Genomic DNA, 13,926 nt, shown 5'->3' with positions numbered 1-13,926 from the left:
AAATTGGTCGTGTTCGAATCACTGACTGGCGACACATGGCACCCTCGGAGAAGAGGAAAGGAGTGAGAGAGAAACGATAGAAGGATGGAAGGAAATAATGTAAGCAATTTTAAATAGGTTCATTCATAAAACAACTATGTAAGTAGATACGTAAGGAGGTAAGTGACTGAGTGAGTGAGTGAGTGAGTGAGTGAGTGAGTGAGTGAGTGAGTGAGTGAGTGAGTGAGTGAGTAAGGAGTGAGTGAGTGAGTGAGTGAGTGAGTGAGTGAGTGAGTGAGTGAGTGAGTGAGTGAGTGAGTGAGTGAGTGAGTGAGTGAGGAGTGAGTGAGTGAGTGAGTGAGTGAGTGAGTGAGTGAGCTGTAAAGTAAGTGAGCAAGTACGCATGCGAGTCAGTGAGTTAGCAAATATGTAAGTAAATGAGTAAGTAAAGAAGAATCTGAGTGAGTGGTTAGGTAAGCAGGTAAGTTAGTAAGTAAACAGAGTGAGTGAGTGAGTGGGTGGGTGGGTGAGTGAGTGAGTGAGTGAGTGAGTGAGTGAGTGAGTGAGTGAGTGAGTGAGTGAGTGAGTGGGTGGGTGGGTGTGTGTGTGGGTGGGTGGGTGGGTGGGTGGGTGGGGGGGTGAGTGAGTGAGTGAGTGAGTGAGTGAGTGAGTGAGTGAGTGAGTGAGTGAGTGAGTGAGTGAGTGAGTGAGTGAGTGAGTGAGTGAGTGAGTGAGTGAGTGAGTGAGTGAGTGAGTGAGTGAGTGAGTGAGTGAGTGAGTGAGTGATTACAAATGTAGGCGAGTTTACGCTGCAAAGTTGACGCTGCACCAGGTTACGGTAAGTTCCGCAGCTTTTCCGTGTGGCTGCACTGCAAGGCTCAAGTGTTCTCATCTGAGGGTAGACCAATGACATCACATAATGTCCTATGCGCACATGTGATATGTGAAAGCCACCATGAGGAAATCTGAAAGGAGTGGTCTTTGTATTGTGAAAGGAGAAGGGGCCTTTCAAAATAAACCGCTTATTGGGCTTAATTACAGATAAAAAAAAGAAGTCCAGTTGGTCGCGACAGCCGGCAAATGCGCTTGGCACTGGGCGAAATAGAAAATGCCGAATCTGTCGGCCCCGAACACGCCACGAATATTTTGGGAAAATGCTCATAACCACTCGCGCGTCACACCTTCTGTAGCATCAAACGCCCAGGGGTCAGATAACTCGCTTCACATGACGAACAAAACAATGACACGGCCACGCGCCAGCTGCTACAAACGAAGGATACTTGTCAAAAAGTAAAGCCAGCAAAAGTAAAGCGAGCAAAAATTGATGAACAGTTCGTGCTTCCAGCTGCGAGCTCCTTTTTACAATAAATGCCTTATGTGCACCTGCTATTTAACTGTTGGTTAGCTCTAGACTAGCGTGAAAAAGTTTATATGTGTCGCACTCTACGTCAACAACCGTCCGAAGTGTAGAAGGCTTGGAATTGTGTAACACATTGACACCAACGTGCAGCAATTCCTCCTAGTAGCCCAAGAACGGCTTGTGAAGCGTTTCCCAATACCGTACTTAGTGCATTTATTCATTATCGTAAAACTGTGGCAGTGTGCTAACTTTTAATTTTCCAGATTGCGATAATGCAGTTACATTTCTAGACGCCTCGTAGTCGAAAGCACAACGATTTGAGTAATGGCGCTAGCACGTCATGAAAGAATATCTACACCGGCGACGGCTTTCCTCTCAGCGCGTTTTAAATTACTCAAGGAAAATAAATCATGGCACCCATATTCAATAAAAGCTAAGCCCGAAACTCCATTCTCTCTGCAGCAAGCACAGCGCCTTTACACAAAAAATTATTCCTGTCCAAAGATTTTACAGGATAACATCGGAGTTCAATACTATGCAGCCCTGATGTTTATAGGTTATTCACATGAATTTTGAAAGTCATGAGTTGTTTACTAAAGCGCTGGTCATGGATAATAACAAACAAAAACTGGCCTATGACACTGTTTAAAGTTCCCTTAGGAAAGTTCTCTTAAAGAGTAACCAATCAGCAGCATCGACCTGAGAGTACCTGCAGTTACAAAGAACAAGTGCACAGCTGTTTCAAAACCACCGGAGTTGAAAATTCATCCCGGTTTGCGGTGGTCCTACTAATGAGTAATTACTCCCTAAACTGAACTTTTCTCAGTGGTTACGGCGGTTATGGTGCCCACCCGCCGCGGTGGCTCAGTGGTTATGATGCTCGGCTGCAGGCTCAAAAACGCTAGTTCGATCCCGGCCGCGGCGGTCGCATTTTGATGGAGGCGAAATTTAGAGGCATGTGTACTGTGAGACTTCAGTGGGCGTTAAAGAACCCTAGGTGGCTGCAATTATACACAGCCTTCCACCTCCCACTTCTCACTGATCCTTGACACGATTTAATTGAGTTCACTGCTGGAAAAAAGTGCGACAGCACCTCGGAGAAAAGGATGCCGCAGCGCGTCTTCGTCTGGGTTTTGGGCGAGGAGCAAAACTTGAGCCACTCTTTCAATATTTATCTCCCCAAGATAGGGGGGAAAGCATGAATCAAGAGTGGAAGCGACAACACATGGCGGGCGTTTGCCTTTCTTATCAGTGTCCTCATTTTTCGTGCTGCTCTCCGACTGTACTCACACTTTAACCCCCAGTGGTTACGTCATGAAAGAACAGCTTTTGGCCATCGTTCTCCTAGTCTTATTTCTGTTTCTCACATTGCTTGGTTTTTCTTCTAGTTTTATGGTGTTTAATGTTCCAAACCGACTCGGGCTATGAGGGACGCCGCATGAGGGACCGCCACAGCCGGGATCGAGCCCGCGTCTTCCGGGTCAGCAGCCGAGCGTCATGACCACTGAGATACTGCGGCGGCTGTTTGCACATAGCGGAATTCTTGCTGATTCGATCCTACAATTTTTTTTTTCATACGTTAAGTATTGCCACAAGGATTTTGATTTCCCTTTTCGAGAGCCACTTCCTGTATCACCTAAATCTTGAACGCGTCAGGAACAAGGTTTGCGCACTGCTTTCGCTGAGTCTTCTCCCAAAATTATACTCCACTGGTGGCTGGCTGCGAAATAAAAAAAAGTAAGGCAAATACACGGGCAGTCTTCGTTAGAAAATGTTTGTGACAGTAGCGACCTTTGACACTGCAATGCGACAGAGGGGGAAGCCCCTGGTGAGCCGTTTATCTCGTTCTAAAGGCCTGCGTTATCGGCACAGTATGCGCTTACACCACAAATCTATTAGGGAAGACAGATAGTCAAGTTATGCATACACTCTCGTAATCACTGGCCGGTCGACCATAATGGCTACGCGAGGCACGCGCTGTGTTGAAACGACGTACGTAACGCAAGTATCCTCACAAAGTGAGCCCGCATTCGCCAGCGCAGCATGCAAAATGTTAAAGTGTGCCGCTCATTGTCGCTAGGAATGCATGACCATAAGGCGTTCATTCTCAAAATTGAATGCGCAGTCTACGCCGAGACTCCATCTCAGCTTGGCGATTGGATTTTGGATGTACCGCAGCTTTAGTGTTACGTACAGCGGGATCCGAGTAAAAATTTATAAGGAACGCCGGTCTTATATATCCTCCCTGTGAAAGTTCAGTAGAACTGTGCAAGTCTGTGGGTCGCTTCTTCTTTAATCCTCATCTAGAGTAGCCGCCCATGTATGGTACCAGCCTTACATTTCCAGTACTCATTAAAGAATGCCTCATCTTGCTCTCATCCAAGCATGAGTCTGAATAAATGGAATAAAATACACGCCCGCACAAAAAAACGAAACTGTATTCAAGCTTTGAGTCAGGGAGTAAGCGAAAGTAGGCCATCGCTGGGCACGTGACGGAGCACTCAAGGACCGACAAAGCTCCGGAGAAAGCAGAACAGCTCACGTGCAGCACTTGGCTGATAATGATCCTGTTTGCACTTAGATAGCACACGGCCTATCGCATGCTCCACACGTGCTCGCCGGCTCCAGCCCGAACTGGAGATGCGCGTACGCGACAGTCCGAAGTAGCTTTAGGGCCTGCGCGGTGTGAGGGGCGTCAGAGATAAACCAGTTTCGGTCGGAACACAAACCGGAAAGGAGTAAGATACAAAAAAATAAACAATCATCCCGCTCTTGTGCTCTCGCTTTTCGTAGGCTAAGTAAAATATTGCGCCCGTCAAGTTTCTCAACATTACCTTTTGAGCTCTTGATCCTTCGCAGGAATGCTGGTAAGAGGAGGTTTCATATTTGACGTCACTAGTGTTGGCCTGCAAACGCTTTTTATGACTTAGAATTGGTAGCTGTGCCGCGATGATCTTCTCTGTGTGCAGATTAAATTATTGCAATGGCGGGTTTTTCCTTTCTGCAATAAATTCAATGCAAGTGGGACATAGGCGTTAGTCCGGTTTGGAAGCTTTCAGAGCTTTTTTTTCCGAACCTTGCATTGAGAACAGTCGCGATTTTTCGGTTGAATCCACGTTTTATGCAACCCTAGAGCCAAGCCAATTACGAACCCTCTTTTTCCCGCCTTTCTGCGTCCCTCCATGGTGGATGAAGTGCAGCGCCGCCAGTTTTCCCTCTGGATACATTAAGAAACTTCATGAACGCCACCAACTATAATCAACAAGCATGTGCAGTTGTTAGCAAACATTTTGGCAATTTATCTTTCGTGGAACAACCGAATAGCACCAAAGACTGAAGACGGACGTGGGAATGTGCATCTTGGCCTTCGCTAGGCAGGGAACCTGAGCTACAGTTTTATGTACTTAAAGCAGAGTCATAAGATACGTCTTTCTGATCAAAGGGCATTGACGTTGGTTGTTTAGATATTGCAGGCAATCAGTTCAAGTTGATGGTAGTTAAGATTCTCATCTCCGCCATCGCTCTCTAAGCACCCGAATGCACGCTATATCGAAGCTCATTATTCGGTTTGATAAAAAAGCCGCTTGCTTAATCGGGATCCTAAAGAAGCGTTTTTCACGGATGGCTGCAAAGAAAGACGTGGAATTACAGCACCTACTGCGCGCTCATATCTCACTAAACTGGGCTCGTAAAAGCGTGCGCTAAGACATTAACTGTCGGGAGAAACGAACAAGCTGTCCAGCTGAATCAGTTTCAGCCTATTTGGTACCGAGGTTAACAAATGGCGTTTCCATGCAGATTCTCGCGAGATAGCGAAAAACCAAAATCAAGAAGTTCTGTGCTGAAATGCTGCATTTTAATGGTCTGTCGTTGACTTCGACATCAGTCTAAATATGAGACACCATACGATTAGATGAACGTTGATTGGGAATCACACATTCGCGCCCCTTTTGCGACCAACTTTCTGAACGCGGCGAGAAATATTTTCGAAAGATGATGTTGACTTCCGCAAGCACGATGACATAAATACTTATATACAAGTTCCAAGCAGAAATGATTACACGGCGCGCAATAGTATGTCGCGAATTCAGGACACTGGACGGTAAAGGGTTACTGTGAATACAAAGTGCGGTTATAGGCGCTCTGTTTATTTTTAATTATTAGGCTTGCTGTTTCATTCCCCCAGCGTTTGAAAGCGGATGTTGTTCTCAGTGACCTTCATTACCTTCGTCTCTTTTATTAATACGAAAGCCTTAGAAGGCTCATCGACACGAAAACCAGGCAACGCCCAAAATGTGGCCGCATTTCAATACTCGCGATTGGAGAAACGGTGTGATGTTATCGAAGGCGGGAAAATACAAACTCTTATCCATTAATTGTCTGTACTAGTACATCCAGCCAAACCAACTACAAACGCATAGATAGAAGTGGAATATACCAGGAACAGAATTTGAATACAACTGGAATACAATTCGAATAGAACTGGAATAGAATTCCGATGCTCCCACATTACTTGCACGTAAGTTCCTTAAGTGACACCGGCAATTGTCTCTCTCTATCTCTTCTACGATTACACCGAACCAGCAACGATGTCCACATTGTCGAATGGACGAAAGGCAGAAATGACGTCTCGCAATTCGTTATAGAGGCTGGCAGCGTTACTCTACAAGAGGCGTACAAGCGAGCACCTGCGTACGCGTCGTGAGGCAATGGCCACACTTTTCGATCGCAACACTGTCAGCGGAAAGCAGCGTGTGAAGCCGAACACCGAGAGCATTGGCGATGCGGAAGTCAAGTGGCTTTGGCAACAGCGTCAGCCGTGAGTGCGCGGAGCGCCTTCTAAACGATGGTGTCATCATCGCTGATAGCCGCGCGGTCACGAAAGTGCTTTGCTAATGGTCGGCGCTGGGCTCTAGGCTGCACTCAAAAGATCCTGGAAGGAAAGTGCATATTTCTCACCCGATTCGCTACCCTTGAGCGAGCAGGACTCTAATATAATGCGCTATCTTGTTTATTTGAAAGAGGGAATAATTGAGTTCCTTATCTGCCGTCACCCAAGTTGCGCGGTGATGCGAAATCTAGACGAAATTCAATCGTTTTCTTCCGAGGCCGTATACGGTGACCATGAAAAAAAGCACGAGCAGCTGACATTGGTAGCACTGAAACTTCAAAAGCGGAAATGAATCCCGAGAAGCGCAGTTGCGTAAGGCCGCATAATAACGAGAGGCGCAGCGCACGCATCGCTGAGACTCGGCGCTAGCCAGTCTCCGGGATCCACGTGCAATCACTTCCACCGGTGCCAAGGTGTAGACGATCACTCTCTGCACGCACCTCATAACGTCGGCTTGATCACCTTCCTTCAAGCTTGCGGTGTTTACGAAAATGGAAATAAACAACCCTGAGCGGTTCCGGCGCACGTCATCTGCGACGACCCCCCAGAAGCAGGATATTGTTTCGGTTTCTCCATCTCTTTTATTTTTGTTTACCTCTAAAGGGCCACGCACAGTCATACTGTGCAAAGAATCAGACATGCATGCTCTCTCTTGCGCGGAATCGCTCGCTCGCGGGTTACGTGCCTTGGCTTAGCACGCGTGCGATAGGAAATGGCAAAGTGTAGCAAGCAAATTGCACATTCACAGATTAACCCCTGAATTAGCGTTTTGCAACGTGCGTTCGTCGATAATATAGACATATTAATATATTATAACTAATGTAGACTTACCTTGGTTTGTCTGTGCAGCGTTTTAGTAGTACGTGTACACTTGCAACTGACAGAGTTCGATGCCCACATGAGTGCTGGTACATGCAAGTCTGGGCCAGATGGTAGCAGTCGGCAATATTTGAGAGTCACGCGATAAAGAGAAATAACGTACGCTTAGAGATACGCCTAACTGCCGTCAACCGGCTGAGGTTTCTATTTTACTGAAGAAAGTTGCTAGTCCAAAGGAACTTTTTTTTTCCTGTGTTAAACATGGCAATGCTTGTCCCGTCGTTCTCCTCTTCCGTGCTTCGTCCTTGAGAGCTAATGTTTCAAATATGCCCATCTGAGTGCGCTTAATGCATCGCGCAAAATAACAAAACCTAAAGAAAGCACAGCGTCCCTTCCCTGCTCAAAGAACTAGAAGCGACTTCCGACAAGGAGGTTGGTCATATCATAGGCGTATGTATGCTTAGTTGTTTGCAATTCTGGAGAGGATGCCGATACTTCGGCGCTAGTCACACACAGCGATATGGAAGAAGGAGGAAGATCGCAGGGTCGCGGTGGTAGAGCACGCTGGCTTAATTTTACCCTTGAGTTTTTTCCACACACAGGGTGCACCAATGCCTCGCGTTTACATTCATGGCATTCGGGGGTCATGCCCTTGGCAAGCAGTAGGAAGAAAACGCGACGCCGGAACTCGTCCAGTGCATCAGGTGACCGCAGCTGCTGAGGGTATCGACATCGCGAACTACGCTTTCGTCGGTGGTTGTGAAGTTGGGACGCAAGTGACATTTCGATTGAACTGCACCGTGAAGACGTAACCCGAAGCCCGGTATTTGCTGCTGGAAGGTTGAAGGTACGTCCAGATTTTTTTACTTTCATCACAAAAAAAGTTATTGCTCCTAGTTGTTGCTAGCTAATTTCAAACTTTGACAAAGAAGCCATTTGTGTGCGCTGTCTTTTTTTATTCCTTTAGCCATGCACACTGACGTGGACTGAGTTTTACGAATCATTCGTTCCAGGGAAACGATAACACTTCGTAATAAGGGTTTCCCTTGTTATCTGCGTTGTCGATAATGAACATATTTTCATCTATTAGCAGTTTTTCCCGGCCCCTCTTGCTTCCTTCACGGATCTTTTACTTTTATTACCACTTATACGCCAGGGCTGGTACGTACTCGAGGCTGAATCGGTGCTTTAATCTATGAACCGAGCGTGGCATGACTCTGCAGCATCCATTCACGCAATAACCTTAACAGCCTGCAGATAACGCGTAGACGGAGTGATTCCTTGGACCTGAGATTCCGTGCCTGCGGCTCAATGTAGCTCATTCAGGGGATCATCGGGTACGAGACGATATCAAAGTTCTCCAGGGCGGACCAATTTACATTGAAATACTCATAGTCTCCACTTCAATCATGCAAAAACAGCATATTTTCTGAATTTATTGAGCATTAAATGCACGCAATGAAAATACACTGCACTGACGCCATGATGCAACAGCGATTCCTGTCCGGATGACGGCGGTTTTCTAGAGACAGCATTCAGAGTGTTTGGGTTAAATGAGTTACCTACATGAATGAATACAAGCACACCACACTTTCAGCCGACTTCACGGCCCCTAAACTGACCGATCGAAAAGTGTGGATAAATTTCAGGCGTCAATTATTTGTGCATGTCACGTACCGCATTCGTGTGGCATATTCACTATGGTATGCGTGACTGCGCACAACTCCCAGCTCGAGGAAGCGGGGTTTATTCAGCTCCCTAGACGCTTTTCCTTCACTAAGGTATTTGTTTGGGGCTATTCGGTACATTGTTAAAACTGAAGGCACAGCGCACGAAAGCCAGGACTAAGGTCCTGTCTTTCGTGCGCTGTGCCTTCAGCTTGTCCTTCACCTCCCCTTTAGTCACTGACCAGCCGGTCTTGTTAACGGCTTCAGCCGGTCCGGCAAATACGTGGGCGCCGGAACGTCCCCGTTCCGCGAAGTCCTGGAGTAACCCCTTCTCTTAAAAAGGGGGGCCAGTGGAGGGGTAGAGGAGGCCTCACGGCCCGGGAGAGTACGGTGTCTCGATGGCCAGTGCTGCTTTCAGGGTGAGGACACCGCTCTCGACGGAGGCATGTTCGGTCCCATTCTCCCGTTCGGCTACAATGGGGCAATTCGGCGGCGGACTTTTTCGAACAGAAAACTGCCTCTACCGCGTGAAATTCCGCAAATTTGGTGTCCTTCCAAGACAGGCTGGTGCCATAGATTGTTTAAAAAGTGAATCAAAGTTAGTCACGCAAAAAAAAAATGCCTTCTTTCGCAGCTAATCTGCCTTGAAACTCGGTGCCCTGTGAACAGTCGTTAAAATCTCACGATGAGCGTTCATACTGCAGTGGAATCTTGTTATCCGGACGCTTTACATTTCATTACTTTGAAAACAAAGAGAATTACTTATTTGGAGCTGAATTTGCATATTCGCTAAAGACTGCCATTCAAAGAGCTTCTCGTTCGCCGCAAAGTCAAGTGCGAGAAGTTTACCATGATGAAACGTTAATCTTGCGCATTATAGCTCCGCCTAAAGCAAACATTGTTCGGGAATGCAAGCATTTCACATGCCTTGCCTCGCATACTTTGGAGTTCTCTTGGTTTACAGCCGTCTCACCTGACCTGTGTTTCCCCCTTTCTTTTTCTCCGACCACTTCCCGAGCAAAGCGAAATAGCCGCTGCCCCTTTTCCAGAGTGGGCAGAATAACAGGGAACACGACAGACCCTCATAATTTGATCTCCGACTGCTGCATCACACTAACCACACGAGCTTACTTCAAGCAGAGAAGCGTGGCCCAATGGTCAAACTTGCGTATACTTTCGCCTCGGTTTTGCATGTTTCAAGCGTTCACCGCCGCTTTTCTTCTCCCGATTGGAGACGCATCATTGTGCAACAGCCTCAGTGCGCGTCGAACCTTCTGCACCCTGCCGTCAGAAGTCGCATGTTTTGTAGGCCGAGAAAGCTGCAATCGTCCTGCAGTTGATTGCGCCAAGGGGAGGCGAGGATTAAAACTTGCCAGGCCGCATCCAAATTTGCCGAGCGCTTCCTACAGAACCTGACGAGAAAAGCGTTTCCAGCTAGGCATCCATATTATTTAGGTCCGTTGTATGTGAGCTCTCGTCAAGCATTTTGTTCAGTTTATTTATCTTTATTTCACGAAGGCACTCTAACCCCCCTAACCCCCCCCCCCCCCCCCCTCCCCCTACTTTGCGCCAGCTCACTACGAATGTCCTAGCCGCGTGCTTACATTCTGTGCGTCAGTAAGCAAACAAGTCGCGACTGCGTGACGCATAGAGTTTCTTACTATTACCTAGAGGGAAAGCTGGCGGCGCTGCACTTCAGCCACCATGGACGATCAAAGCATCATGGGGCGGTGAGCAACTTGTTGCGGCACAGTCGTAATTTTTCGGGAACACGGAGTAGCACTACTAAGATGTTTCATTCCGAAAACGCTGTTCGTGTGTGCGCAGACGACTTTCGCGCGAACGCAGTGTGCAAAACCCATAGTAGTGAAAACGCGACGACACACGACGCCAATAAAAGGTTTCACTTTTCTGAAATGCCATTAAAAACCTCTTATAGTACTTAAGCAACAACATTTTTTTTAAAACATATTTACTTTTAAAAGTGCGCCTGTTAATTACGAAATATTAGTTTTTATAGTGTTCTTTACTTGGCCAATAGGAGAGCGAGTCGTCTCTTATTTTGGGCAAACTTTGCACTTAAATGCTTTTCTGCTCGTTTGTTGCAATCATTAGACCAGATATTGAATGTTAGGACGTTTGTAGTTATCAAACAGCTTTATTTCTTTATTATTTTTTGGCCAAAAGTTGCAGTTCCGCAAAAAGTAGCTCACCGCCCCATGATGCTTTGAGCGCCCATGGTGGCTGAAGTGGTCTCGAGGGGTCGCCATGCAAACTCCCATAGACGGGCTGCCAGCTTTCCCTCTAGGTAATAGTAAGAAACTCTATGGCGTGACGCCAACGAAGGGAGCTTTTTCCTCCACTACAAAAAAAGAAGGCTCTTTTCGTTGGCGTCACGCAGCCACATCAGTAAAATTCGCCACGCATGTTTCTGGGCAAACATTTTCTAGAGTTTACGTTTTTTTTTTTTTTTGCCTCTCTTGATGAGTTGAAGGCATGAGAGCTTGTCTGTACTGTTGACTCGTCCGTGTCTTTCGGCGCGCTTTAGCCACAAACGCTGTTTTCAAAGTAGCCTAGACCCATACCTTAATGAGATCTCTATTGCCTTGCCCGACTGAGTGAGGTGACAAGCCAGCGTCTTTTGGAAACTGCCGCCGACGGTTCCGCGGAAGCGAGGAAGCGTTGCTCCGACTCCCCCTTTTTAGTTTAGCTGGGCAAGGATAATGGGATTCACACGAAGCGGTTATCAGAGGCTGATTTTGTGAGGTTACTTTGTGAATCGGTAGCTTTTAATAATTTTTTTAAGTTTTGAAAAGAAAAAATAAATGTGTGAGTTAAATTTGTCCTGGGATAAGGCTACCTAGCAACTACGAATCAGCAAAACGTCGTCTCATCGTATCATCCATCTACATGTAGTCAACTCCATTCAGAGGAAACTCAACCGTCTGCATTATTGAGAAAGTTGTTGAGAAAGCAGTTGAGAAAGTTTGACCAATTGGTTTCAGACATGCCACAGCTTTACTCCTCAGACAGTGTGGCAACGGACCGTTCGGAAGATAAATTTGCCCTTACTGCGTGGAATTCTGCACATATGGGGCAGTGATAAGACGAAGGGATCCAAAATAATGCTGGAAAAGCGGGTGTTAACTACGCAGAAATAGTTATATTTGACAGTTCATCCCCCGCGCTGCTGGCATATTCGAGAAAATTAGGGCCCCGTGAATAGTCCTTGCGTTCGAACAACAAATGCAGCATAATTCTACTGAATTCGGCGACCATGGCACTCTAAATTACAACTGCGAAGGAACACCAAATAACCGCTGTCCTTTTTCAGTGCAGCCAGTGATTGGGGAACATAGCAGTCCACCATTCAGCGACTGCACCATGCATAAAACGCACTCAAAAGTGCCAGTATATTATGGTTGTGAGCGAAACAGCTACGTACTGCATACTGCCAATTCAGTCGTATTATTCCGGTCGTCACGAGACCGCACACAAACCACGCGACACGCATAGCGCACCGTACGCGACCGGCACGTGGTACCCAACATGCCGCTGCGAGGGAGAAACGGCGGCGCGGGGTGGCACAAAGGGTGCCCTCACCTTGAAAGCAGAGGCGCACGGACATCAAGGCACCCTACTGGAGAGTGGAAAGCCACAGTCGACGGAAGACGGTCGGGTGGTTGAGTGGACGACGTCGTTCCGTGTCGGAACACGCGACTCCTCGTTCCGTGTCCTGTGCCAACGAGCACGCGTCCGGACGACGATCGCCCCGCCAGAAGCCGTCGTCTCGACCCAGTACGTGGAGGCTGTTACTGGACTTATTTTTGCCTGATTATTTGTAAAGTTGTAAACTTTCACCTCTGTATTCGCCCTAGCGACGATATGTGAGGTTTAACGTGCCGAAACGACTCACGATGGCTGTGAGGACCGCGTTTGTGGAGCGCTCATGATTAGTTAAGGCCACCTGGGTTTCTTTAACGTGCGTTTAGATTGCACAGAACGCGGGCGTTTTTGTATTTCGCCTCTATCAAAATGTGGCCACTGTGGACGAGGTTCGACCCCGCCACGTTGGAATCGAGGAGCCGAACGCCGAAGGCATTAAGCCACCGCGGTGGGTGTGTATTCTTCCTGTTTTCTGTCTGAACTCATTATTTGGTAAGCGTCCTTCTTATCACTTTTATTTTTTTTTACTTTTCAACTTTGTAAATACCCTATACCCTTTGCTCCCTGCCTGTATCTTCCCTCAGCCCCTGCCCTGAATGAAGTGTAGAGTGTATTAAACTCGCCTCCCCTGTTTACGTTCGCTGTAGCGGCCGTACTGACACATGTGCACCACACACGGGCTGAACGGGCTTTAAAAAATATTAAATTTTCTATCGCTGGCTTTAAATGTAACCGCGAACAGCCTCCGCCTCTCTACTGCTTGCGTTTGGTAGCCGTTAGTCGCGAGAATTTGTGACACTGCGAGAAGAACATGCTTCTCTATGCTCGAAATCTCCGTCATTGGACAAAGTATTGTCAAAAAGCACGTCCTTTAGGTTTTCCTGCATGTTCTGTTCTTAATACATCATCGTTAAATGGAGCGTTGGACACCTCCAGCTTTAGGTGTAAAAAAATCCTTAATGTGCAGATTATTGGAGGATATTGTACGATGCTTTTTTCTATATGCTTCTCTCATTCAGGCTTCTAGATTTATTTGGAGTGTAAAATCCAGTCAACACCACCATCCACAGTTTACTCTTCAAAAGCTGCTGGAGCGATGAACAACGGAAAGAGCGAGGCGATACTCGCTCTTCATGACCTGCCAGAAGAATTCAAGAATCTTGCGCTCAAGGAATTCGGAGAAACAAGCGAATTAAGACGGCAGGCACTGAAGCAACTGCGTCAACTTATTTTAGGTAAGTGTACAAGACGTGCCCCTTACACACTGTAATAACCCTGTCAAGCGGGCAAGTTAAGTGCACTTACGGAGAGTGTACTTCGCTGTAAGTACACTTTGTTGCATCTAAACGACGCAAGTGGAGTGTTACTCGCGGAAGAGTGCACTCCGCTAGGAGTGCGTTCATGGACCACACTTTGCTGGCCGAGTGCGTAGCCTCGACGCCAGCGGTTCCAATAGTACAAAATTTATAGTGCATAAAAAGTACTTACAACTTTATTTTACGTGCTGTAACACTGTTTTCAGAAAAAAGGTCTTTGGTTATAGC

At 47.0% G+C, this 13,926-nt stretch overlaps 1 protein-coding gene and 1 long non-coding RNA gene across 6 annotated transcripts in view; one reads left to right on the top strand and one right to left on the bottom strand.

The window, feature by feature from the left end:
• LOC149372722 (uncharacterized) overlaps window positions 1-13,926 on the bottom strand; it is a 273,432-nt gene that overhangs the window by 230,741 nt on the left and 28,765 nt on the right. The gene's annotated exons all lie outside the window — the stretch shown is intronic.
• The window catches only part of LOC149372724 (alpha-tocopherol transfer protein-like), a 21,263-nt gene continuing 11,356 nt past the window's right edge, over window positions 4,020-13,926 (top strand). For 2 of the 5 annotated variants that reach the window (XM_089567270.1, XM_089567267.1), the window contains exons 1-3: window positions 4,020-4,206; window positions 7,652-7,896; window positions 13,402-13,617. In XM_089567270.1, coding sequence (XP_089423396.1) covers window positions 13,479-13,617 — 139 coding nt within the window. In that variant the 5' untranslated portion in view covers window positions 4,020-4,206; window positions 7,652-7,896; window positions 13,402-13,478. Of the gene's footprint in view, window positions 4,207-7,153; window positions 7,897-12,225; window positions 12,515-13,401; window positions 13,618-13,926 lie in introns of those variants that run through there. The other 3 variants (XM_089567268.1, XM_089567271.1, XM_089567269.1) reach the window with 3 other exon arrangements.

Source organism: Amblyomma mixtum, chromosome 1 (genome assembly GCF_055824585.1).
Source record: "Amblyomma mixtum isolate Tamu chromosome 1, ASM5582458v1, whole genome shotgun sequence".
NCBI lineage: Eukaryota > Metazoa > Arthropoda > Arachnida > Ixodida > Ixodidae > Amblyomma > Amblyomma mixtum.
This window is presented reverse-complemented; position numbering and strand designations above follow the sequence as displayed.